We start from the raw sequence: 27826 nt of genomic DNA, 5'->3' as shown, positions 1-27826 counted from the left end.
AAATTCAAAGTTATTAACGATACATTTTAATTAGGAGCTTAAACCAGATTTAATGTCTAACTTTCATTTAAATTAATCTAGTTGTTTAGTCATCAAATACAAAAACACTCCAGGTTCGTAAACCTCTCCCTTCTGTGTTTTTAGCCATAGTTCAATTCCGAATGATGAATAACAAAGCTGAAGGAAGAGAATATAGGTAATTATGAAGACAAATGATCTCAGCTCTAACTAGATTTTTTTTTATTCTAAAAGATAAATGGGTAAGTGTCAACCAGTGAGCAAATAGCCAATAAATATGTAAAGCCATAATTACGTCTTTATAACATACACGTACTGTACAAAGTGTTGTATACAGTATTTGTCATTACTGAAGCCTTGCTGAAACTGTAGAGTATCTGAGGTATGGTAATAGCTTATGCACCATCTGTTGTGATACAGGTAAAAGGGATGGTTAAAGAATTACAAAGCCCCCACTCTGTTAATGGGTTCTTTCAGCACACTTCAGCTCAATTCCAATGGAAGTAGTGATGTGACGGAAATGATGGCTGGAGAGTGTTAATGCTTGCAGAATTTATTGTTGTTCTTGCGGGGTTTGTGCTTTGTTCTGTAATGTTATTACTTTACTGCGCCACAATGATATCAGAGAGCACTGATGTCAGATCACTTGTCTCAAACCACAACTGCTTTATTATCCAGTTAAAGACTGAGTAAAAGAAATAAAAGTCCCTAATCCACTTTAAACTAATCTCACGACTCAACAGCTGAATATCTTCTTACAGTATTACAGTTTGTGTTCAAGGAGAAAAACCGTACTTAGCACAGTCCTTGGACCTTAAAATTTCAAGTAACTTAAGGGGTCTTGGGGGGGATAGAGGTCATTTGCTGCCTAGCACTGGCATTGTTATGAGGCTCTGTTGATTTATTTACAAATTACAAGTCTCTGAATGAAATTTGCAACCTCTAATCCAAAGAGTTAACTTACAGTATGCCGTTATCAACACAGCTCTCAGATTGAAATAAAACCTTTTGTTTGTGTCTTTCCCCAGTACTTCCCCACAGCTCACCTCATACACATTGAACTGACTCTGTCCACGAGAGAGCTCCCGGTAACTGGTGGTAAATTCTCCAATGAAGTCGTGACTGACATACAAGGAACAGAGACAACCAAAAGAAAAAAGAGCCGTTTGTTAGAGAGTCCCTGACATACAGTACACTTGCACAGCAAATTATATTTTTATTTTTGTTCTATCCGAGAGAAAATATTTAAAGAAAAGTGAGACTTACTGAAGTCCTATGCACGATCATGTGTGCAAAACACAAAGATTATTTATACAGTTGCTTCGTTTAGCAAATTGTCAGTTTAACTGATGTTCTTGTTCCAAATTTGCACCCACAAATATTTTGGCAGTGACCTACAGTATAAAACCAGCCGCATTTAGAGGGAGAGATTACGTTAGCTTCCGACGCTCTAAAATAACAGGCTCAACTTTACCCTTAACATAGCTCTTCAAAGGCCAAGATGAACAGAAATGTTCTTGAAAATAAATTTTTCCTCTGTACAAGAACCATTAGCCTGATGAATACCATGTGACTCAAATTCCTTGCAGGGACCCATTTTTTACTCAATGCTTAGAATGTGTTATTCGTTATAATATTTTCATTACAGTCGTCCCAAAGCTTTAATAAACATGGCATTATCTACAAAATGCAGCCAGTGTTTTTTCTCCCTTTAGCATCCTATAGCCAACAGTATCGTTTTGAGAATTCTGCAGTACTGGTACACAAAAGTAAGTCTCAGGTACTGTATTTCTATTGCTCCGAATGTATCACACTGGCTAATATGTTAACGTTTAATTGATGTTCACGTCGCCAGACAGGCATCACTTATTTCACTGCTGTCTTTTTACTCTGTTTTTATTGCTTTTGCAAAATAAATTCATGTAAAAATGAAGTGCATTTCCAAAGGATGCAGAATTTCCTCTCCACAAGGCATTTTTATTGCCATTTGTCTTTGAAATATTTATATGCGGGGTGTCGCTGAAATTAGTTTTTTTCACCAAAGCAGAGCCTTCAACAGATGAAGAAGAAATCACAGTGGAGATGGTAAAATGTCTCTTCCCCTTATAAAAAAATGCTAGAATTTCACCAAGACTGTTTGCTTCTTAGAATGGGGCCTGACAGGTTGCAAACTAGTAATTGATTTTGTAAAACAGAAAAATAATTTACACCAGAATGACTGCGTAACTGAATGCTGGTCTCGGTGATTTTTATCTAGTCTCTGTGTAAAGCTAGGAGAGCTCTAGAAGAATAAAACATGTATTCTATGCAGAAGATGAAAATAAACCTATGGCCCCAACAAGATATGGTTTTATTAAGATACAGCAACAGTCTCTTTAAACCAATATTGAATAACTGCATATTGATTAAAAAAGCAAACATATAAGCTAAAAAGTTCCATAATAAAAATATAATTTGGAATGACATACAGTATGATACGATTTGTTTAGAGTAACTTTATGCTTTCAAAACTTCTTTATTCCTCAATTTCATGTTCTTGACCTAAGCTGCAAACCACATACAATACTTGTATACTGTATATTATACTTCAGAGGACTTTGAATACTGAAATAGTCATGAAGATATATTTGCTGGTTATGGAACTCATTTTGAAAAGAGAGGTGCAAATTAATATTATCTAGGATAACTAGAACACACACAAAAAAACGAAAGCATGTTGCAAAGTTTATTATTATAAGAAGCCTATTGCGAAGAAGTTATTCCTCTGGGTCCTCAAGGTGCTACAAGAACTTTTGAAGTGTAACATTTTGGACAGAATGCTAACTTGTGCGAAATTGGTGAAGGGAGGTTTGTTTCAGACTGCAGTGTAATAAAAGGTATTGTACAGTACACACAAGTATGCCATGTGAAATCAGAGAATATGGCAGAACTGTTTGTCATGAATTAGAGTTTCTGAAGATCGGAAACTGTATCTATTGCTCTTTTACAGAAGCTGTGAAGATCCAGTAAATTGTACAAAGTCAGTTAGTACAGTGAATATTTTTGCACATTGTGTACATTTGTGCATTGCAACTTATTTAAAACCTGGGAAACGAATTAGTTAAAACTATTCAATGTTCAAGATACTGCAGATTTCCAGTAGATTTCCAGTTCAGGATACTGTAGATTTCCAATGACTCAGTTTACACACAACATACTTTATTTGATATTCGTATTATTTTATAACTTAATGTTACATATACATATCTGAAATATCAATGTTAAATTTTTCCAGTAAAGTCTTTTTTTTCATTTGAAGGAATCACATCTTCTTGTAATCACTGTAGTATTCTGTAACACACAACAAATTGTAATGGCCTTATAAGGTATACAAAAAGTAATGTACTCTATAGGTAGCAATACGGCAATCGTTTCCAAAAAACTACTATAGAAGTCTATCTGATTTATAAAATGATAGATTATGTGCATGGGGAAAGCAGCTGAATCAGTATTTTTTCTGGGGTGCATGATGCTGTGAGGCAACTGAAGAATCAAAGGAAAATAAATGAAACCCAGGTCAACATCTTACACCTCAGGTTCCTCAAAGCAATGAGAAAAGAAACAATTGCCCCCTGCCCTTTAATTGCCCCATTCACTTCTAACAGGGTTCTGAAAGGATGTTTTGAGACACTGCTCATCATGTGTTTTCTGACAAAATGTTAAATTAAAATTTACCATCCCCTTAAAAAGCGACAGAAAACATTACCTCCCATCTCGATCCCAGTCGTAGACATCCACTTTTACTGTTCTGGAAGGAAAATAAATTAATTTAAATGTGAGAGAGGCATCTGGTAAAACCTCATTAGGCTTGACAGCTAGATAAAACTTTATAGGTTTCAATAAGTGATACGAAAATGACAAAGAAGATTAGAGACATTGAACTTTTATTGCTTTTTAGGTCCTTAACAGACAGTAACAGAGAAATGTTTCCGAGATCATCTTAATTTGGGAGTCATTGCTCTGAATACTCTCCTGAAACTTGTTCATTGCTAGAATTTTGGTTATTTTAATCAAAACCCAATATGATTCTACAGATTAGAAAATGTTAAATGACAAATATTTGAAGAAATAAGAATTGATACTAGTGAATATACATTCATATTTTAAAATCTTTATTCAGGGAACAAGCAACAGCTGATCTTATAGAAAAATCCTACAAGTTAATCTGAAAATCCTACAGGATGCCTAGTGCAAAACAGGCTGCAGGAACACCTCATGAGTCTTGTTCCCCCCCCCCCATGAGAGATGTTCTATAGCACTTACCCTGTGAGAGTCTTGGAAAAGTTTAAAGATATTTATGCAAATCTTTAAAGGGGAACTGTAATGCTATTTTTATATTTCGGGGTTAGAAAGTATCAGCACTGATGCATTCAAACCAGACCATGGCTGGTGTGAGAGACCAGGGCTTTGCAACATGGTAACTTACAGTACTTTCATAAAGGTCAGGATTTTGTGCTCAATTCGACATTTGTATTTTTTTCTATACCAACAATGAATTTATTTTGTTACCAAGATTTAATAACTGGTTTGAGAAATTTAGATTGCAGTTCTCCTGCAAAGTGATGCAGCCTTTAGTGAATGAGTGAATTGACTGGGATATACATGACACCTTAGACCCATTTCACTTTTCATGAAAATAAAGCTAATTCACTTTCAATAAGGGAAGTCATGCTCATCAGCGTGGTCACAGATACTGTACATGGTCACATTAAATGCAGACAACATGAAGTCTTGTGATACAGTACTTCATGTATATCTGCATTGAACAATCTTTATATATGTATGACTCCAGATTACAGGTAAAGAAAAACGACAGTAAAGGAAAAATAAATAAGGTTTACAGAACCCAGAGTACCAATTACACCTTTAATTAACTTTCAATTTTTAAAGTTAAAAATGTACACCACTACGGACTGAGTGAAACTCTTCCTCCATAAATAATTAAATCCCCCTCTACCCTTCTTTAGTTCCTGCAGTTCTCACAAACTGAATCCCAATGTCAATCTGCAGAAAATGCTGTCCTGCTGTTTTAGTGCTGATTGCGATTTCTCCCAGAAAGAAACAAAGCTTTGTGTCCCAGCTGATGATTACCCCTGATGGTTATAATGACTCACTGCTTGCTTTCTCTCTGGCTAAAGGCAAAGATTATCACATCAGTGGAACCCCCACCAGAGCTGGCCTGTATACAACGCCTCCTTAACGAAAGAAAATACACTGTATGCTTTACGCAAGGTTATTTTTTTCTATATGATTTTTCGTTCAGTGACTGCAATGCTTACAGTACACCCCTTGCTTTCAGGTTGTAGTGAAGAGTAATCCAGTAGTATAACTTTTTTCTTTTTTCATTATAAAAACAGAATCCATGGAATGCAGGCACTCCAGAAAACTGGCTTTATATGCAAGCAGACACTAATCCATAAAATGATACTTGTATATCTGCCAAGAATTATTCTTTAGCTAACATATTCAGTCATGATTTTATATTGCTTGAATCCTAGAAACGCACTGTATATTTAAATTTCTTGCCTTAAGATGAATCTGGTCTTCCTGGAATAATTAATAAATATCACATTTTTCATTGTGTGGAAAAGTCAATCTCAGGCAGAGACAGGAAGCCTTTGTCAAGAAAACAAGATCACATTCTGTATTAATTTAAATTCCAAGACTGCAGGTCCTTGCGACACAATGGAAGTCAGCATGATTTTGATGATCACAGAGCATTTCATCTTGTTCCACTGTAATAATCCCTTCATTCTTTGCAAAGAAAGGTAAAATCATTCCCCCCAACCTCTTTAGAACATTTGATAAATATACATTTCAAGTCAAACTACCACTCTGAGTAATATAATATACAATACTCTGAAAAGTATCCAAGCCTTGAAAAAAGATTTAGACATTATTGTACAGTGACTTTTTTAAAAACTGCAATGAATACAGAAGGTCTGAAATAACTTTTCAGTAGGAGTTACAGAATTAAGTAGCTGACAATCTTGCATGAAATGCATTAAATAGTTTTAGTCAGGAATGCCAAAACTCATTTGGTTTTGTATCTCTCCATTTCCTATATAGTTATTTCATTAAATGAATAAATTTAAGTCTGCTCTCAGGGTCTTAGAATTATTTTAAAAATTAAAAGTAAAAGATTAAGTACAAAAAAGGAAAAGGCTTACATTTGTTGAAATGAAGAAAGCAAGACAGAGGAAGTAATTAAGAGCTTTTGTATGAATGAGAGCATTAATTCTGTATTGCTCACAAGGGCTGGAGCATCCCGACTTAAATTATACCAGGGGTAGCTCTCTTAATGTGAGACAAACACTGGTAAGAGGATTTCCTATTATTCTGCCCATTAAACACATTTTTATCATGGCAGATAACTAACACAGAAACTCTTAAATCCTGATAAATGCAAAGTTGCATTACCTGCTTTCTGCCTCTTATCTCATTATTTCAATGCCAATAACGGGTGAAGAGACAACATCTTTAAACCTTTTTAACTGACAACATATCAGTGCAGAAGAGTTTCTTTGCCTATTGTTTATAATTGGCAATTCATTCAATATAGGCTATTGTGGACTAAACTATCTCACAGTTAAATGCAGATAATTATTTCCAGCAGCTACATAATACAACCTATTTGCAAAGTCCAGATTAGCAATCATATTTAGTGGAATAGTTCAATTTCAAAAACCACTCTTCTTACATCAGTAAATAGACTGCAAATGTATGCAAAGGGTGTAGGTGTTTAAAAGGAAGGACATTTTCTAAATTATCTTTAGCCTTGACTGTGCCTCATCCTATGAGTTATCACTGAATTACACAGTGCAATTCGGACATTCAAGTTCAGTGCAAAGCATTCTCAAAAATATTAAAGGCTAATACAGCATACTAACCTACACGTCTTTCTGAGAACAGCAAAAAATAACTTTTTTATAAAGCTGCTCATTTAGAAAATGAAAACCTGGGTTAAAAGTACAGAGAGCAGTGGGTTACATCACACACCTGTTCAGAGTCTTACCTATCATAGTCTCCATTGCAGAGTGCACGCACTGGAATAGTAAATGGTTGCCACACAGGGTTCAGGGTGTTTTTGATCACCTCCGTTTTATGGCAGATAGTAAAGCTGAAAAACAATTGTTGCATCATTCACGAACATAAAACATATGAAAAGCAATCAACAAGGGGAAACACTTCACCCCAGCTAACCTGTGCGGTTGCAACGCGAGATTATTAGCCCAGTTGTTTCTTCATGAAAGCCAGGGTATGAGATTTAACAATGTAGCTTCTTCAAGGCTCCTGTTACTGTATAGAAGTGCCTGAAATCTGAAGTGCGGTTTTCCCCACTGTTGATCACTATTTTAGACTAAAAATATTAGTTTAAAATATTTTAGTCTAAAATAAAAAATATTAAATATTCAAATATTAAAAATATTTTTAAACAGTCTCGGTAGGTCATTCTTTTTAAAGCCAGGAATTCTTTTTTTATCCCAGATAAGTAAAGACTTTCTTGCAACGCAGTGACAAAAAATGGTAAACGACATTCTAAAACATATATGCCTTGTGTAATTGTAACATAAAACGAAAGCAAACTACTGCTTTTCATAAGGAAAATAACATCAGGTCTTTTATATTCCAAAATGGAGCATCTAACCTCTGTAAACAACACTGTGAGAAATCAGCTGACCAGGGCAGTAAATTTTTTTGACAGTATCTTCCATGTACCTACATCATTCAACATCTCCAATGTACACAGTACTGTACAGTATGTCATACTTAAAGCATAGATGCAAGTATAGCCAAGTTACAGACCACTGGGTTATTAAAGTACTGTAAATGCACAACATGAATAAATATAACAACAAAACTGGGGGCAATGCAGCAATATCATGCAAGATTACATTGTGAACATTCAGAAGTAAAGAAGAGTCCCTTCCTGATCTCAGTCCAGTAGCATATGACCATCTTGTAACCCAGGTGTTTGCTCTTGCTCTGCTGTATCAGGTTGCCTTGAACCTTTGTTCATAATATCATCCAAGAATTCATCTACTTTCACCAAACTGATGATTTTTTAAGAAAAAGATTTGGGCCACGCACTAAAAACTGAGACAATTTCAAGCAACATGCAACAGGTGATCTTCACATTTTCTATGCGATTCAAACAGTTGTTCCTTCATTATCAGATAAGGGAGCATCTTTATCTTTATTCACACTTTGATTTTCACATGGTCCTCACCATTTTATTTGAACCGTTTTTTGGGCTGACTTGCTTACAGCATTTCTTGTACAGATTGCTATCATAAAGCAAACACGGCATCCCAGAAGCCTTATTTTGATTGAACCAGGGCCTTAGTGATTGTTTTTCTGTTTCTTTTAATTTGTTTAACAAATGCCCCAGGGTTATGGAGAAAAAGAATCCGATAAGAAGCCTACTTGGTATGAGTAAAAATCAAAATCCAAACCCAGACCAAAAATCATATGTGACTGCAGTGTTTCAATAAATCAACGCTACTTGCTTATTTCTCTCCTTGGGCAAACTGCTGCCTCGAGTTACTGTAGGTGCGACGTGTTTCTGACTTACGTGCCATCCTCATTGCTTCGATAGAAGACAAGGAAAGGGTCCGATTTACCAAAGAAATCCTTCTTATCCAGCTTATTGGCACAGAGCTGCATGGTGGCAATGTCCTAAAAAAAGAAAGACGTACAGAACAACAAGACATGATGGGAAAAAAAGTCTGATGGAAGACCATGCCTTGATCAGGGACTAACTAGAGCTCTCCTTACTTTATAAATACCCCCAATACAGTCACAAAATCATCAGGAATTACTATTCTCATTTTCTTAATTTGACGAAGAACTTCATTAAAGGTCACGTGACTACCCCTCCCTTGTTTTAGAATTTCATTACTCCAGTTTCTTGTTTTGAGATCCTGTGCTAGTAAACTGCTGTTATTTTGTAAGTTTGCAATATTTATTAAGTATGCTTTGGTGACAATTTTCTGGTAGATAAAGAAATAGGGCTAAATTTTCCAGGCCAGTGTTTATACAGTAGGTTTTAGTTTTGGATTAATATTATTATGAAAGATGGATTCTATTTGGAGTTGTGGCTGTGTTTTCACTGCACTAATTAAAGATGTGTCAGCTGTAGTTCTGGTTTAAATTTTAATTGATAGTTTGAGGTCATTGGGAGATACTGCTGCTGATAAGGACAATACTAACTGTATGTGCACTGCTGGTCTAGAAAAAATATAGATTAGTCCAAAAAAAACACTAAAACCTTTTGAGAGGTCTGGGAATAATGTGAAAGGCTTACTGCAGGTCTAATTTAAGAAGAACGCTTTCCCTAACCTGGTGCTCATTAAGACAGAAATCCTTTGAGATTAGTATTGACATTAAGATCAGATTAATATTACTATAAAAGTCCTCCAGAGCTAGAGAGCTGGTTTTGTTTTCAATGGATTAATTTGATTTTTTTATCTGTAGTTCAGAATAAAATTCACATTTCTACTATACTTTTGAGTCAAATAGAGAACTTGCTACTGTGCACAACACTTACTGTACAGTATGTTTACCGCAAAGTAAGGATCAAAATCTACTTTAATGAATTGGGACTAGTGTAAAAAATGTTGGAGGTCTAATTTAAGACAAAAGCCAACCTTAAATCAGGGTTTAATAAAAGAAATATTTCAAGCTTAAGGTTGGCATTAGGATCAAAATAATATTACAACGAATGTTTGACGCCATTTGGAATAGTAGTTGTGTTTTCAGAGTTAAATAATTATGTTTCTGCTGTAGTCTGGGCTTAAATTTTATTTACACATTTCAGCTGGAGTTCAAATTGTTACTTTAGAGGCGAATCTGGATAATGTTTTGTTTTGTTGATGGGCAATAATTACAACGTGTTTATGAAAAAATGAAATCTATATGCACTGTTGGTCTAGTAAGAAAAATGGTGAGATACAAGTAAGCAAGCATTAAAACCTTCTGGGATTGGAAGTAATTTTTTTCACAGTTCTAATTTAAGAAGAAAGCTAACCCTTACTTGAAGCTTATAAAGAATGTTTCATTTCTTGTTCCAAGTTTCTGTTCAAATTTGTACTTTCAAAGTTAATTGCAGTAATTGCTATTAATAGGCACAATACTAACTGTACTGTATCTTATATTGTTCCTGAAAGAAATGTGAAGACAGCAGTATAAACTTTTTTTTAAAGGCTTGTTGAATAATATGAAAACAAAACAGTATAATCAGCACCTAAATTAAGAATATATCTGGTTAGCTAATTCTGACCTTTGGGACACATTGTTTGAAGTTATGTCTACCTCATTCAGTTTTAATGATAAAAAAAAACGACTTTAACCTCTAGCTCTAAAATGTGTTTACTGTACAGTTTTCTAAAAGCAAGTCTAACAAGGCATTCATTATGCAGAACTTTCACCCTGCATATTAAATTCCCTCAAGAGCCTATTAGGCAGTAATTCTTTTGTATATTATTCATTTCTGCATTAGTTGTCATAAAAATGGAGAAACACTGCATATACTCGAACTATAAATGTATGCTTCTGCTATATGTGTACAACAAGTGTTATGTTAACTAAGATAAAGAACAATGTTTTAAAAGGCAGGCAAAACAACACAAAAACATACCTGATATTCAATTAATCAAAAGTCAGTTATACAGAGGGGCTACAAAAGCTACAGGGGCTAGAAGAGCTACAAAAATACTGCTGCTAACTACTGGTACGTAAATTTCCTCATATTCAAAAATGTATTGATTTGCTTCAGAATTTTCATCTCCAACCAAGAGTTATACTGTATCAATACAGTATATATAATATAGCAAATCAACACAGTGAAGTTTCATAGAAATCCACAGCTTCTCACCTATAAATATTATAATGTGCAGAGGTTTTGGTACTTGAAACTATAGTATTGATACAGTATATAGAGCAATGTGAATCTTCAAGTTCTTATGAACACAGTTTATTGCAAGCTTGACAAAATGATAAATGAGAAATGCCAACATAATATTGCTCAATATGTTTTTTAGACCTCTCCATAATAAAATAGCCTGATATTAAAATACACTGAATATTCTTGAAAAGAAGGTGGATATCAGGGTGGTTTCCTATAACATTTCACTTAATGTTATTTGTAGGCAAAAGCCTTGAGTGCTAACAATCTTTTTACAAGAGTTTTTAACCTATAGTACATCACTATATATATATAGTAGCTGTCCTCAGTCTTGATCGAACACGAGAAATTTTCAGACTGCATGATGAGCTATACAATAAAATCAGTGATTTTCTTTATCAAGATCATTAAAATGGGCTTTTGCGAAGGAATGACGTTTGATTCTTTCCTATGAAATATTCCATGTTTTTCTGCAATCCTCCCCTTGGTACCAGTTTGATTTCTAGAGCAGGCAGCGCTCACGATCCTAGGAAAGTGCAATTCCACATGGATGCAGCATTGGATGCACAATTATGTCTGCGCTTACCTGGAAATAAACAGATTTTATATGCAGCACAACAGCCTATCTTCATGGTTTGTTTGCGGCCTTTGGCATGGCGATCGCAGCCCTGGGCCTCCTTTGATCAAAAGCTGTCAGCTATGCCAAATGTTGCTATGCCTCTCCTGACAGACCAAGGCAGGGGGAATGCGATTGCACTGTCAGACTGTCAGATCCACTGGGTTGGAAACAGTTTTGCTTATTTAGGGACTAAACCCTAGTATAAAACCAGCAATAAATATATTTCCTTTTGAAATAAACAAGGGTGGCAACTCAAAATCCACCCTCTAGAAAGTGCCTCCTCTTCAGAAACATTCATCAAGTCTACCTGTCTCCATCATAGCTCTTCATACAGTACCTCTTGATCCCACCACAATGTTTGCATTAGTTTTCAAGCAACATTAATGCACATCTCATGAATTACAATATTTACCTGCTTTCCATTGAAATGATTGCTTGACAACATTAAGACACACTGTACACAGTACAGCGATATCATTTATTTTTCTACATACTGTATTGTGTGCTTGTATCCTTCTTGTTGCTTTTCCACGCTGTAACATTAGGCTTAAATAATTGTGAAGCACTTTGTCTCAAATAATAATCATTCTCTCCTCCCTTTGTGTGCAGTGAACTGAAGTCAAGGGTCAAAACATGTTATTTTCTTGAACAGTTCTCACGTATTTGTAGATATTATAGCAACACTCTCCATCCATTTAACATGGTATAATGACAAACAAAACGCATTCAACATTTTTGTTTTCTCCTCCCTGGTGTTTTTAAATGTTATTCAAAACATCCAAAAGTCTATGTTTAGCCAATATTCAGGTGCAGAAATGTCAAAGCTTGTTATGATGTAGGCCATGTTGGTATCTTAGCAACATGCTTATTCCAAGGGCTTGTTAAATTTGCTTTATCTTTCTTACGGTACATGTTCAGGCTGTACCACTAATTCACATCTGAAATATATTTCTGTGAACCCCAAATCTTTTCAAATTGAACCACATTGAGATAATTAATTCATTTTAAGTATTCAGTTTAACTTGTGTAAAGATCTAGAAGCATTAAATATGAAATACGAAATTGCTGCTTGCCGAGTTAGGCTTTGGCTCCCTTGTGACCCAGAACTGGATAGACTGGTTAGGAAATGGATGGAAGAAACTAATCTCTGCGTTTCCCTGTTGAAGTCTGGTGGAATGTGAACTCTTACAGTGTGTTATCCTTAAGGTGTGTTTTTGCATTCCATTTATTTTTATGTGAGGTTTTACATACTAGTCACTTTGACCAAACTACTGACGTGATCTCTTGTTCATCTGCTATTCTGTACCCCACATTTAAATCACATCTGAAACAAGCAGAAAGCCTGCAAAAAGGTCTTTTATAAATTCTATTTACTTTTGGCATAGCAGGTAATAACTACCGCTATACACAGTATGCAATAGACTGTATATATGTTTTTTTAAGTGTAATACTGAAAGCAGTGTGGACCGTTTATTACAAGTAGCTCATTAAACATGAAAAATACCATGATAGACATACATTAGTTTTCTAGCAAAACAAGTTTGGTGGATGAAAGCCTGGCTATATGAAGACTAATAGATATAAATTGGAAGGCTAAGTCTCTCAGAGAGAATTAAGTGATCTTTGCGTGCTGAACACTATAGCAAAACACTTTGAAAGTCATTCAGATTGATTACGAACAGGAAAAGGACATCTCCACTAAGGTTGTCTCAAGGCCTCTCCTTCAAAACATGGCATTTTGAAGGATTACAATGGACAGACAGCAGCTCCAATTAAATTGAAATGGAAATGATGAATAAAATGGCAGAGCACTGGGATGTCATTATACTTTACAAAGACCAAAATCATTTCTGTCCATTGCTGATTGAAAAAATGTTAGTTTGACCAGAAGCTACTGTAACAATAGCCCGGGATCAGTGTATGTTTAAACCATTTTCCTGTCTATAACAGGAAAAACTGCAGTTTCTCCTTCAGTAATACTCGATTTTGTAAAGTAAAAGATTACACTATGTGTTAACAGATTTCTTTTGTTTTGGACAGCAAGTTCAATTTCTTTGCTTTTTATGTGAATTAAACTCAAGACTCCTTATTTTGCTTAACATTCCCCTACTCCACAAATGTAAATGAAATACTCACTATATTTTTACACCTGTAATTAACCTACTGTTTCTATCAGTAATGTCTAGAGATTCATAATACTGTACATCTTTCACTACAGTATAAAGCAAAACCATTATTAAATAAGAAATTCACCAAACAAATATGGAAAATGACTCTAGTTAAATTCAATACACATTCAAAATTTTAAAGAACAGACATTTTTATAACATCCAACCCATCTAACTTGTGATTATTGAAGTAAACATGTACCGTGGTTGTGTACTGGGCCTTAGTGGCACTGATTCTGTTACAGAAGGTGATGCAGGAGGAATCCTCTGCTGTCTAAGCAGTGGCACCATGTGGCTCTGAAGCCGGATTTGTCCATGAGCGTGACTGAATCCTAGTGGGGGCAAAGCTGACTCATCATGGTTACACATACGGAGAGTGATTTTATTTCAAATGAAACTTAGATATTCTCGATTTCAACAGCTAATCTTAATTTATTTCAAGTCTCTGAGACATAATGCAACTGTGCCACTCTCTCAGTTGCTGCCATACTGATAAAGTAGTGTGCAGGTGTAGACAAATCTTTGTCCACATGCAGCAAAAACTAATGACAGACAGCACCACCCTAGCATTGCAAAGAGGGGTATACATCCCTGCACAGATTGCTAAAAATGTAGGACATGTAGAGAACAGTCGGGATTTGACTGAATATTTTTAGTTATAGTAGGTAAATAGACAAGGTCATGTTTTTCATGCCCATGGTCACTTAATGATCTGGCTGTCACTGGACACAACCAGCTGGTCCATGTCTATGTAACTAATTTCTGATTGCTTGCAATGACACAGGCGCTATAGGTCTGTCAAGAGGTCCTGCTTCAGATTCTGTTCTAAAACAGCTGCATAATTACTATGTCAGTGTAAGGTTAAAGGCCTGCTCATCGTCTTGTTGTTGACTGTGGTGACCTTGTTCTCACAAGACTTCTGCAGTCTCTTTCGGAAATGTTTCTGGCATCTTGCAAACATACACACTAACAGACACACCAGGAGTCTAGGAAAATGCCTACCATTCTTTACATAAGCCCCTCTTCAGCAAAAATGGCAAAAGCTTTTAGACAGACTGAATGCTGACCTATCACAATGTCTGAATGCTGGATTTGATGTTCATCCCATGCTTTAAATAGACATATGCTATTAGGCAAAATATTAGCATGAGGTACCGATGAAGAGCTCTATGATGCAAATAATGTTATCACATTCTATACATGGGATTCACCATGATTTTTTTTGACAATCCTTTAACTTTTTTTACCTTATTTATTCAGCCAAAATGAGAACAGCTGGTCTCAAATTCTCAGAACGTTTGCTTGTTTTCCCACATCTTTCCCGCTGCCAGTCCTGCCTAGAGCAATTTTCTTCAGTCTCAGCTGGTGTGACTTCTTACAGAGACCAGAAAATTATAACCATGTAGCCAATATAGATTGTTGTCCAACAAAAAGCACCCTGCTGGTTCTGAAACATACTGTAGTCTCACAAATAGAAAAATGTAGTGATAGCTTCACTTCCGCAGGAGCGCAACTCAGAAAACATTATTCTTCTAATTATAAGAAAAATAGCAAAATGCAATTGGCTTCTTTATATGCAATACGTAACCATGAACAATAAAGGCAGGAGATGTGGTTTGAATGTTGTTTTTTCTATTGACACTGTAAGTTATTTTCACTTGTACCTTGCCCGGAAACAAACATTCTTAGAAACAAACTAAAGAGAGCCGTTGAATGTTCCAAATGCCTGTAAACATTCCTGAAAACATTTTTTTTTTATCTATCAATATTTTATCACCAGTTAACTAAAATAATCTCTCATTGGGTGAAAGTGAAAGTGCTTATTTGTACTAAGACAGTTATATAAACAGCATAAAGCATAATATTGTTATAATGCTAGAACAGTGCATTTTGGAAACCGTTTTGCTGGTTGGCTACACCACACTTTTTATCTGGGATTTGGCTGATGATGAAGATGAAACAAACGAAATCTCAGCTTATTTTGTTTTTTTTTGCCTGACATACCGTATAGCATAGCCAGATAAAGAATCGTAAAGGGCTGCTATCGGTCTCTATAGTAGGTCATTTGCAACTGCTATAGAAATGACAGATATGTTTTTTTCCATACCATTATGGTTTGATAAATGGCATCTCTTTAGTAGGTTCCAGTACAGACAGGCAGCCTTAAAAGACACTCTCTTGCGAGCTAGTATACTGTAATGAAAATGCATTTGATGCACTTACAACACAAGTTTAAGTATTTTTTAGGATGAAAACAATGAAGAGGAGGAACAGTACAGTTTACTGTATCCCAGATTCTTGCCCCTTTATGTCCTTTTAAGTATTCCAGTTGTATAATAATAGAAATTATTAATTACACACGAGGAAATAAAGAGACAAGTTTCAGACATATTACAAGTTTTGTACAAAACTTTGCTTCAGGTGTTTGTTCACAGAGGCACAAGGCAGAGAAAGTATTGGTACTGACCCGACAGTTGCTCAGTTCCTCTGCTGACAAAATAATGGTCCCACATTTCTTCCCTGGAATTCCACTGTGGATAAAAAAGTCCAGCATTAGGGGAGGAGAGTGCTATTTATCAAAACAGATGCACAGTTGTCTGTTATAGAAACCCAGGCTATATGACAGATTGAGGCCTGGGGCTTGAGAAGAAGTCTGCAAGCTGCACAGGCAATTACAGAGTTTCAGACTCTCCAAACTACCTGGTCCAAATCAACATTTTCACACCTTGTTAACAAAAAGATGACAAGGTGGGATGAAGTCTAGACTCTGTAGAAATCTGAACTTTATTTCCCTGCCTTCAGCCTTCATTGGCAATGCAAAAGACAGTATGTGTACTCTGTAATACTTCTATCCCTTTGTCTTACGTAAAAGCACAAAACCTTTGAGTTGGTGGCTGCTGGCTTCCCGATTTTGCTTTACCCCTTATGTGATATGATATTTGTAGATGACCTATTTGAAGACATTAAAACAATCTGGTGAAAGTCTTCAAACGCTCTGCATTCCCATAGCGAATTGTCAACTGCTAACATCTCTTTGATGATAGTTATGGTAGTAATTATCAGATAACTCAACCTGATTAGATCATAAAGAATATACTATTTTTTTACAAACACATAATATCACAGTTGCACAGACAACACCTATAGATTAACCACTAATATGTGTACTATTAATAAAACGGCCGTTTGATATAATTTATCCTGCATTGTAATAAACTTTCAGAAAAGCATAATTGTGATGAAAAGAACGTTGCAATAAAACAAAATTCAAGAACATTGTTTTCAAAGCTGCAATAATTTATTAACTGTATGAGTGTCATTATATGGCTTCCAGTTGTGTACATATACTATAAATAACTGGGCTTCACATCTTAGGTCTTCCTTTAATTAATATTAAAGTATCTCTGGTACTTTTGCCATGAACGTCTACGGTATGACAGACATGCGACTTCTGAAAAAAACGTTTCTAATATTTATACTGGTGTTTTCTCCATCAAAACTCACAAGAGCTTTTAAAAAACAAAACTAAACAATCACAGGGCACAATCTCTAAGGAAATAAAGATGATGAGCTACGGAAACTGAAATTTATCAGCAGTGTTTTTCTTCCACAACACGATTCACACAAACAGCATACTGTACCTCCGGTGCTTCAGACCCACCTACCTTTGCAAAGGAACACTCCAAATTTGCAATTTATGCTGCTTGTAGGGTATCAACAGCCTCTTTAAAACACCCTAATGACCCTTTTGTTTTCTGACAACCCAGGCAAAGCTTTCTTGTTAAAGCACTGATTCACAATATAATTATTTTTTCAAGGGCGTCCTTCAGACAGGACCCACAAGCGACCATCATACAGACATGAGTCATGAGATAAGTAAACTACTGAGACGTGCAATTTAAAACCCAACCAGGTGTGAAGAAGATCTTTTTTAAATAATGCAGGTTTACATGAACATGAGCACTTCGGATGCAGCCGAACACTCTAACAAATCAGAAACTTGTACATCCCCTTCCCTTTCGAATAACTATCATCCATGGACATTGTGCACCTGAGCTGATTGTGGGAACAACAGTTGAGTGTAATGCTGGAATGAGTTACGATGAACTTAACATCTATACCCTGCTTAGATATTTACCAAGCTGTCTTTTCCATTTCAATCTTTGTTTATCCAACAGAGACCCTAAAGGTGAAAATTCCTCAATAGATTTATGGTGAGGAATTTTTTTTTAAATCTTTCAAAGCTCAAGTAAGAAGGTCCTGATCACCCAAAGAGCCTGATGTTGTAACATGATGTTGTGTGTCTTCAGTGAGGAGATCATATTAATCTAGTTATCAAATCAGGTCAGAGTATGGCCACTGTTTATTAATTAAAAATAGTGTATTGAATACAATGACAAGATAATCGGTTACAATAGGGCAGGGCGATCTTGTTTTTTCCTTGGTCATTTAAACAACACGTCAAGATCATATTCATGTTTGTGCATACTGTAAATCACACAAGACTTTGCAAACATCACACACAGCAGGTCTTAAAGTGATTTGAAAATTATGCATCTGGGCTAATGCTACCTGTTGTTTTCGTTCTCTCTGTTGCAAAATAACAGATCTCAAAACAAATTGATCACCATGTAGAACGTTTTCAGATATTCTTGGGCCAACAGATGCTACCCCCACTCCCTATGGAAGTTAACAAAACATTTCAATAGATGTAACTAAAACTCATTTACTTGCCACTTAAACTTCCCACAACAGACCTCCAAGATTAGAAACAGAAATTATACAACCGGAAAGGGAACAGAAAAGTGTTTGCTTAGAAAGCAGAGGGAGAGAATTAGCTATTTTTAAAAGTGGTCTAAAAATAGTCACAGTCAGAGCTCAGTTTTTGTGTTAAAATAAGACAATGATGGCAAGACTGAACTAGTTACTGTGCACAGTCACAAAAAGAACCAGTGGTGTTTTGCTACTGGAACCTCCTGTGATTAATAATGTCTTCAATGTTTCACATTAATATATTTTTTTTAATCTGAAGACCTGCATTCAGACCTAAACTATCAGGTTGTCTATCTGCTTCAGTGACCTTTGCAAGCGTAAAAAAAACTTCTTCATAATTAAAACACAGTTGAAGACAAATTCTCATTAATGGAGTGCCTTTATTCCTTGCTTAAGTGAACAATACCAATGTCCAACCTGACATTTAAACCCAAAGCACACCATTGAGGAATACCAAACTACCACCATCATTATTTTACACTCTTCTTATTGACTATTACAGGAAAGAAGGGAAACTGGGTATCTTTCGTGTCAGGAGACCAGGACAATTAGGCACAACTTTGCTGTGTAGTGGTTGGGACCTAAACAATTCTCTCAACTGCAAAATGTATGGTATTTATAATTTTGTTTCTATGTGACCTTTCTAACAAAAAGACCGAGACCACAAAATGAAAATGTAATTTCACCCGAAAAGCACCAGCAGAATCAGTAGTGAGAAAATAAAGCACAGATTTGTGGGAGTATAGTGAACATTTTTTTTTTCAAGTTAAGAAAGTATACAGTAGGCACAGGACATGAAAACATGCAAACTGGTATGTGTGTGTGGGGAGGACATCTATAATCATTTTCAGAGAAGAAAAAGTCTGCTTGGGAGAGGGGTGCAAGGCACAGCTGGCATAAAAGTTCCTCACCATAATGACGTCTTGGGTGAGAAATTTAACATTGTTTTTCCTTGTAAGCAAATAGCAACTTCCTGAGCAGAATTTAAAAAAAAAACAACCTTAGAACTTGTCAGTTAGAAAAAAAACAGCATTTAGACAGACAAAATTACAATAATTGACATTGAATGTAAGCCGGCACTTTTATTTAAACAAACTATTAATGTTGCCTTAAAAGACCTTTGGGCACTTTCACCATTATAAACCTACTTAAAATGAGAGCTTAATGAAACTCTTAAAGGCTGTACTGAGAGCAGGATAAATAATTGTTTCACCATTACTAATAAGACTCTCATCGTAAGTTATACGTTGACATGTCCCTTACTGCTTTTGAAAAATAGTGCATTTTGGCAGCACGTTCCATTCTGATACTGATTCACACTGACAATGGAAACTCATTTAACGAATGCGTCTCAGGAGCAAACGTCTGCAAGACAGCACTAGCTTGTAGATCATTCAAAATTACTGCGCACTTTAGTTTTTAGAAGTGAAAGAAGTGAACTAAACATGCCTTCTAAGTCACAGACAAAAATTAACTTGTTTTTTTATAGTAACAACTCAAAAATGGAACCGATTTTCTTGGTTTCCTCTTTTGCTTACATTATCTGCTACTGTACTTTCCCGTTTCCTGCGCAATACTGATTATTTTACATACTCTCAATTCTTTAGAACTTTGCAAGGAAATCTTCTGTGTCACTTCGCTTTCTAATGGCAAGCCACTCTCCAGTCTTAGATCAAGAACAGAAACAAAGTGCATCGAGATCTGCTACAGGAGATGTTTGTAGAAAACCCCATTAAAGTATCTGAAACAAAACATGAGAAAAAACAGATATATACATAAGAAGCCGAAAATGTTGGTGAGAATATTTTTTATGAAAGTGATGCCGTATGACATTTAAAGGCTAAAATTAAAATGCTTTTGTTAGGCTTTCAAGTCAGTATTCGATGCTAGCTCTATTAAAGTGTGCAAACTGCAAACCTGTAAAGGAGCAGTAAGTCCTGGGAAATGAATTTCCTTTTCATCAGAAATAACCTTTTCACATTCCATACACATTTTTATTAACATTTTTGTAATTTTGTGAGAAATGTAAAATGGCACTAGCAGGATCTCGCTGCTCTAGCTTTTAAGCCCAAAATCCTAACCCACTATGGGAAAACAAAACAATATTAAACCAGATTTAGTTCAACTGCCTTAAATCCTGCATTTGCCTGGTCAGACTTATTAAACAAGTTGACATTTATATTGAAAAACCAATGGTGTCAATTAGTTAACTAGGTCTTTTCCTTAACCACAAATTCCCAGGCTGTTGTGTGGGAAGCAGTGATCAATCGTTATCTTACATGTTTGCTTACATGGTTCACTAGGCCTTTTCGTGGATAGGAGAAGAGTTGTTAGCACCTGAGCCTTAATCAGAAATGACAAGGGACACTGTAAAATAAACAGCCACTATTTTAGAAACCACTTCAGCGTAGCACGATGAGATATTCATGTCATTCCCAAAGTAGCCCTGGTGAGCCCAAATACGAAGGGAGAGAAACTGGGCTGTCAGTGAAGAAAAGCCTGACCTAGTTACATCAGCTACCATGGGCAGCACTGACTGCAAGGGCATGAGCATGAGCGACAGGAAAGTACAGTCACAGCTGTACACCACAGTAAAGCAAATTGAAGAGCCCAATGTGTCACCAAGAAGAGAGCAGGGTGGCCGATTACCATCTGGTCATTATCCTAATGCTAAGGCATCAGGTTCAACCAAGCGGGTGATTTAATTACAGTGCACTCTTTATAAAAACAAATCAACCCCCCCGTCTGAAGCTCCATCCCCTGATCACACTACGGATATATACTCCCTGAATGTCTTTCACTTCAGAAATGCACTTTTTAATCAAACCAAGCATTTTACCTGAATGTAGGAAGTACCTGGAAAAAAAAATGAGAAGAAGCTACTTGTAAGCTGCTGATGGACACAGTCAATGGTAGAGGTGAAGACAAATTGCACAGAAAAGGAGTGTTTAATGAAACAGTAATGAATTCCCACACTCTTGCTGTTCGGTGAGGGACCTGACACAATAACAGAAAATCAAAAGCTAAACCGGACATCCTGATCAGCATGAAAATCCTGAATCTGGCACTCACCACATTGTTGTGGTGTTCCAGACTTGTAATAAATCAATACATTTATTTAAGGTCTTTGAATAAATTAAATGTCTAGTTTAATGTCTAGTAGAATATATACTGAATATGCAGTACTTTGTAAAAATGTCTATATTATGATAAATCGATAACACTTCCAGGTAAACTTCTGTGGAGCTTAATTCTGAAATGGAAAACCCCAGTAACTTAACATTTAACAGTCACACAATAATACTCAAATATATACAGTTTTAGGGTACAGGAAAGCCGATACTGAATGACTTCTTAATGAAATCTGACTTTAAAAGAATCTTCAAATCTAAAAGAAATGAGAAATGCATCAGTCTTCTTTAAACTGCATGATCAGTTGTTTAAGATTCAAGGGAACATCTCATCTATCATATGATTGAGTTTAACATGCATAAAAAACGTCATTTACGTTATTTTAATAACCGCAAAAATGTATTATTGTATATGAGAATAATTGCTAGGATTTTTTTTGCAAGGGGTGGTTTCCTGACTCCCCGATATAACAGCAAAACATTTTTCTCTGACAGATAACACTCACCCCACAAAAAAAGGTGCTGCATGCTATTTGAAGTAGTCCAATACAATGAGTAACAACAGGGGAGACATGTGTACTGTCTTGAACTGAGTCCAGCAGCAAAGCCTACATTCATCTTTATTATAGCCATGGCAGCTGTGTTCTTAACAACCAGGTCAGGTTTACCAGCAATGAGCACCTGGCGATAAAGACCAAGTCTGAGTGACAGAAAGTCCATCTTATTCAGTCTTCTGGCGTTTGATGAAACATTAAAACAAAGGGGGAAAAAAGGCTGCTCAGCTGTCTTGAATCCTTTCTTGCTCTCCAATTAGGCAATGTTTTCTGACAAGCCTGTTCTTTGGTCTTTGCTTGTTTTGGCAGTGTTCCTGCTACAGGAGTACATTTTGGAAAGAATTGTAAGAGATGAAAGACACATCTAAACTTTGTAATGCAACTGTCTCTTTAAAGTGCACATTGGGGGATATTCAAACCAAAGACAAATCATTATCTTTAGTCAGTTCTTGTTTTGTGACTACAGCCTATGTTTAGTGACAACATTACATTTTATCAATGTTTACCAAGAATAACAAGAAAATGCATTCTTATACTGTACCTTATACCAGAGCTGTGCAACATCAAATGAGGACTGTTCTATAAAATTCTAAATCTGGTATAACTATTGCACTCTACAATATATTGGCAACAAGTTATCAACTGTGATCAGTGAGGTCCTGTATTTTAATTTATGCTTGCTGTTGGATCACTGCATGTCTAAAACACCTCAGGGTGATTTAAATTTAGACCTGATTCCAGTGATTTGTCTTGCAGTGTATGAGGGTTCCCCAGAGTGATGCCATTTTAATCTTGATGCTATTATCACACTGCAGAAGACTTCTGGCATCAGAAAACATAAAATGACAATGTTAAAGCTCTCTCATACAGCTCAGAACCACTTCCCAGCTTCTCCTTTGAATTGATCCCTGTGTGGATTACAGAAGTGTTAAGGCCTTGGAGAACTAATGGGTTTCTAAGACTTCGGAAGTTGATGGTTAGAAAAAGGGCCAAGTTTGAAGTAACAACTCCAGCCACAGCACTGGGAAATGTGTAAAAATTACAAAGCACAAATATGTTTTTCGATAACAGAATTCTTGGTTTTTCAGTTTTTATATGTCACAATACATAAAAAAAGTTTTTGCTCTTTAAGATGAGGTTGAATAGTGTAATATGTTTATGTTTAAGTTTAAAAAAAGAAATGTAATTGTATCTTTTAAAGGGGCACAAACTTAGCATATTCACAGTGTAATGATCATTAATACAAAGACTCCTTATCTGATTAATTTATACCTTGGTTCTTGATTTGGTTAAGATTTCTGCAAAATACAAATTATATACCACACTAATTAGAAAATGTAACCCTTCAACAATAAGTATTTTACAGAATTTTTTACATTCTGTAATTTTATACTGTAAATGTTATACAGGAACAAACATTTTTAAACAAAACCCATACCGTAGAAGGTTTATTCCAATGGAACATAGGTAATATAACCACTTTTCAAAGCAACATCCCGCTGCACGGGGATTGAACATTTCACAGTTTTTATTCTGTTTTTAGACTTGCAACAGCAGATATGGATTTAAATAACAGCAAATATTGTGCGTTTCATCAGCTTCCTACAGCCCATAATACCTGAAATGGGTCAACACAGTGGTCCTATTTGAATACTTTTTTTCTTTTACCATGCCTGAACACTGTTCCAGATGAAGCCTGCCAGCTGGAAAAGCATGAACTACAGTATCTACAACTATTTATTACTGACCAATGAATAGTCACTGGGAGTGGAAGACATGATACATTTGTATAATCCTCTATTTAGCATTAAAACCCACCAGAAATGCTCATCAATGGCTACTAGTTCTTTAAGCTTTCATTAATAAGACTTCATTAATAAGCATGGGATATAATTATCATGCTGCATCCTTGCCATTGATGCTACGGGTTGCGACGTCTGAGACCTTTGTACCATTTCTAATCCAAAGGCAGGTCTGCACAGAATATTTTTAAACTATAGTTTTTAAACTGTTATTTTTCTATTTTTGTACTGTGTGCATTTATTAATAAAGAGAGATATAAAATATTTCAGGATATTGGTAAGGAAACAAATGCCACTTAAGTTTACTGATTTCAGACACCAAAGAGCATTAGTAAATATACAGCATTATATAACAGTTAAACATTGTTTAGCATTCTTTAGGGGCAGATTATATACAGTACAGTACTGGACAAATTAACTCCACAGAAAATTCCAATTAGACTACACAATACAGAAGAATGAGCTCAAAGGCCACAAAGACTGCAGATATTCCCATAAAGTGTGAACCCAGAATATATAAATGCTCCTTCATGTCAAGTTTTGTAAACCATGAAATATTTTTCTGCAGTACCAAAGATTAAGAAGTACCACCTAAATCAATGCCTTCCAATGATTAACTTTATCTTCTACTAAACACACTGCCACAGTTTCATGATTATGCTTTAGTGGTCTGTCATGCTCAGCTAGTTAAGTTAGATATGAGTGTATGGTGATTAGCACAGTAAGCAGCCATTGATGAGAAGAGATAAGTAACTTCAGTAACAAAGTGACCTGTTTTCCCCAACCAGCAGAGAATTGGGCCTACCATACAGAGTCCCTAAGGAACTAAGCCCAAGATCTTGTCAGAGCAATTATGCATTACTAATTTCCCAAGCTGTCCAAAGATTTACAGTGCTACATCTGCATTAATCCAGATTAGCAGTGGACAAATTTTGAGTTTAAAAAAAGAGCAAACATCAAAGCTAGGTAACAACAGTGAGATTTTCTCTTTCTACTGCTGAGGTATGAAAACTCAAAGTATGACTCTGAGAAACACAAGCATTAATTTACTTTGACACACAAAGACAAAGACATAGTGATTGCATTATATTTAGAAGAGCTACTCTTAAAAAGATTTAAAGTCGTTCTGTGTGGATGTAAGACTAAACTCAAATTGATGTTGTGAGAGGCAAACATAATAAGTATAATTTTAAAGATAATTCTATTACAGTATTTATTCATTAGTCAAGATTTGTGCATTTTCAACAATTCTTTGCAATATTTGACATTGCAGTGGTTGGCTGGAGGGACTATCTCTACAATGAAAAAACTTGAAATTCAAGATTTAATTACAGTATCACTATTAAAACAACATAAAAAGAGAAACAGTAAAAGCAACTTTCTGACTAGACAGGTTAATCGAACTTTGCTGTATGACGTATCATTTAAACACTTACAGAGTGTGTACTTCTCTTTACGACCTTCACAAGTAAAACAATAGAAACAACTGGAAAGGCATGTCTAAGCAATTTTACTACTGTATCTACATGAAAATGTCCACATTCAGAAAGCCTTGATTAAAGCTTTCTCAAAGCTTTAAGAGTGCAAGTTTTTACTACATATTTGACAGACCATTGCTCCTGTATTGTAATTTGATTTAATTTTAGGCAATTAAAATTTCTTTCAAGAGCAATTATGCGCTCTTCACATGTTATAAGTGTTTATAGGGAAGTCCACAAGAAGCATTTTAGAATAATTCAATTAATTCATTTCATTTACCCATTAGGGAAACACATACAGTATTATACAGTATTTAAAATTCACATATTTTTCAAACCTTCCAATACACAGTACAGTATTACCCAGAAATCTAGTCATACAACAATGTTACGTCTCATATACAAACCACACCATAGCCCCATTCCTAACTTCGCCATGTATCCTTCTAGTCGAAGCAAGGGAATACTGTATACTGTACAGCAGCTGGAATCTGCTGCCAAGAACAAAAACATTTTTATCTACTGTAGCGTCCTTTTAGGTGAAAAACTGACATTACGAGTAATATGTGGAGGGTGATGAGTTTAATTAAAAAACGTTGCTTTGGGACAAAGACCTGGAAATGTTCTAAGGAATTGCTTTCATAAGAAAACAATACAAACAGAAATGAATAATAATTGCAAAGGAGCACATACAATTCATAACTGCAAACACGCACAATAAAAGCTAAGCATCTTAATGGCTGGAATAAGGACTATCCTTGTGTACTCAGTAAAATGTTGCAGAAGCCTTGTGTCTAGAATCTCAACTACAAATTAGGGTAATTATTGTTATTCTTCTACTACAACTCATGATACTAGTGATGCCTTAGAAACATCACCTAATCACAAATGTAGATGCACTCAGACTTCAGTCTTCAGAAAGTTATTTTCTCTCCAAGGCACAGGACTAATGTACCCTCACTGCTAAGCATGTCATAAAGAGTATTCTTTAAAAGGGAAGTTTTTTTGAGCACACAGAAAGTAACGTGACAGTAAGTGCTTCATTCTGATGGAAAAATGAACTGTAACTGTGAGAGGAGCAGTGAAGGAGGAGAGGAATAAGATCCGAAAGATTAATGGGTCTTTCAGCATGTGAGATAATAAGAATTTATGGTTTGAGCAAAGAGCACTATTTTTAGGGTCAAGGATGGGCAGCCTCTCAGAAAACTCTGTGCTTCACAAAACAACTGTGTTAAGTTGTCACTTGTGCTGCACTGAAAAGACCGACACAAAGCGTTAAATGCCATATGAGCAATCTAAGAGCCAGTGCTTGATATCACTGCTCCTGTGGAGTAATGTGGTTAGGCCAGATTATTATACTTTTTGGAAAATCATTAATGAAGTGACCAGAAATATTAAAAAATATTATATATATAATTTTAAAATATTTAAAAATACAAACTTATAATGCATAAGATATTGCATTTAACGAACCACAACTGAAGACCTAAGTACAAGTGGAAATTAGAAACAGCGTGGAGTAGTGGTTAGGACTGGAGGGATGAGGGTTCAAAGATGAAATGCTACCATATCCTTGAGCTAAATAATTGACTCAGATTGGCCTGCTACCTACACACAGATACTCTCCAGGTCATCATAAATACAAATGAGTTCTCAGTTGACTCATCTGTTTAAAAAACAAAGTGCTGGTTGAAATGGTTTGCAACAATCACCTACTAGTAACCAAAGAAGTGGGCAGAATGCCTTTCTCCTATTTGCAACCTTTTGTGTAATCTTAATATTATCATCTTCATGACAGTAAGACCTTAAATCGGCTGTTGTGTGATGTACGCAGATACATTAAATAGTCATTAAAACTAACTTAAAGGATTTTAATCTGGTTTCGCTTCAGATAATTAATTTGCCTCTTGGTTTCACATTAAAGTATGTCTACAATGAAGGTCACTCTTCAAGTTGCTTAATATTGGTTTATCTATACTTTAGTTCGCAATTATAGCCTACTCTGAGATTACAGAAATTGGCTAGTAGCTGTAGTAGTAGTAGTAGTAGTAGTAGTAGTAGTAGTAGTAGTAGTTGGGCCTGAAAATGTTACCAAGATAATGCAAAAAAGGATTATCTACTATCACAGATATTTTATATTTTAATTTACAGATCTTCTTCAAATTCATACACACTGTCACTATTTCTGTACATACAGCCACTATTTATTATTTACTGCTTTGTAATGTACTGTCTACAGTACAATACACAGTACACAGTACAGTTGTACTGTGTTGTCTGCTGTACTCTACATGTCTTGAAAGAACGGCACAAATAAGAATCCCAATGTACACAGAGC

The 27826-nt window shown here is 35.5% G+C and overlaps 1 protein-coding gene across 1 annotated transcript in view; it reads right to left on the bottom strand.

Moving 5' to 3' along the window:
* The window catches only part of cpne9 (copine family member 9), a 119417-nt gene that overhangs the window by 31475 nt on the left and 60116 nt on the right, over window positions 1-27826 (bottom strand). The window contains exons 5-9 of the mRNA XM_088915805.1: window positions 16218-16281; window positions 8633-8736; window positions 7073-7177; window positions 3764-3805; window positions 1065-1140 (exon numbers count right to left, since the gene is read on the bottom strand). Of these exons, the coding sequence (XP_088771931.1) occupies window positions 1065-1140; window positions 3764-3805; window positions 7073-7177; window positions 8633-8736; window positions 16218-16281 (391 nt within the window). The remainder of the gene's footprint in view (window positions 1-1064; window positions 1141-3763; window positions 3806-7072; window positions 7178-8632; window positions 8737-16217; window positions 16282-27826) is intronic.

Source organism: Atractosteus spatula, chromosome 5 (genome assembly GCF_055471065.1).
Source record: "Atractosteus spatula isolate fAtrSpa1 chromosome 5, fAtrSpa1.hap1, whole genome shotgun sequence".
NCBI classification, from domain to species: Eukaryota; Metazoa; Chordata; class Actinopteri; order Semionotiformes; family Lepisosteidae; genus Atractosteus; species Atractosteus spatula.
Note: the sequence above shows the minus strand (reverse complement) of the source record. Positions and strands in the feature narration are given on the sequence as shown.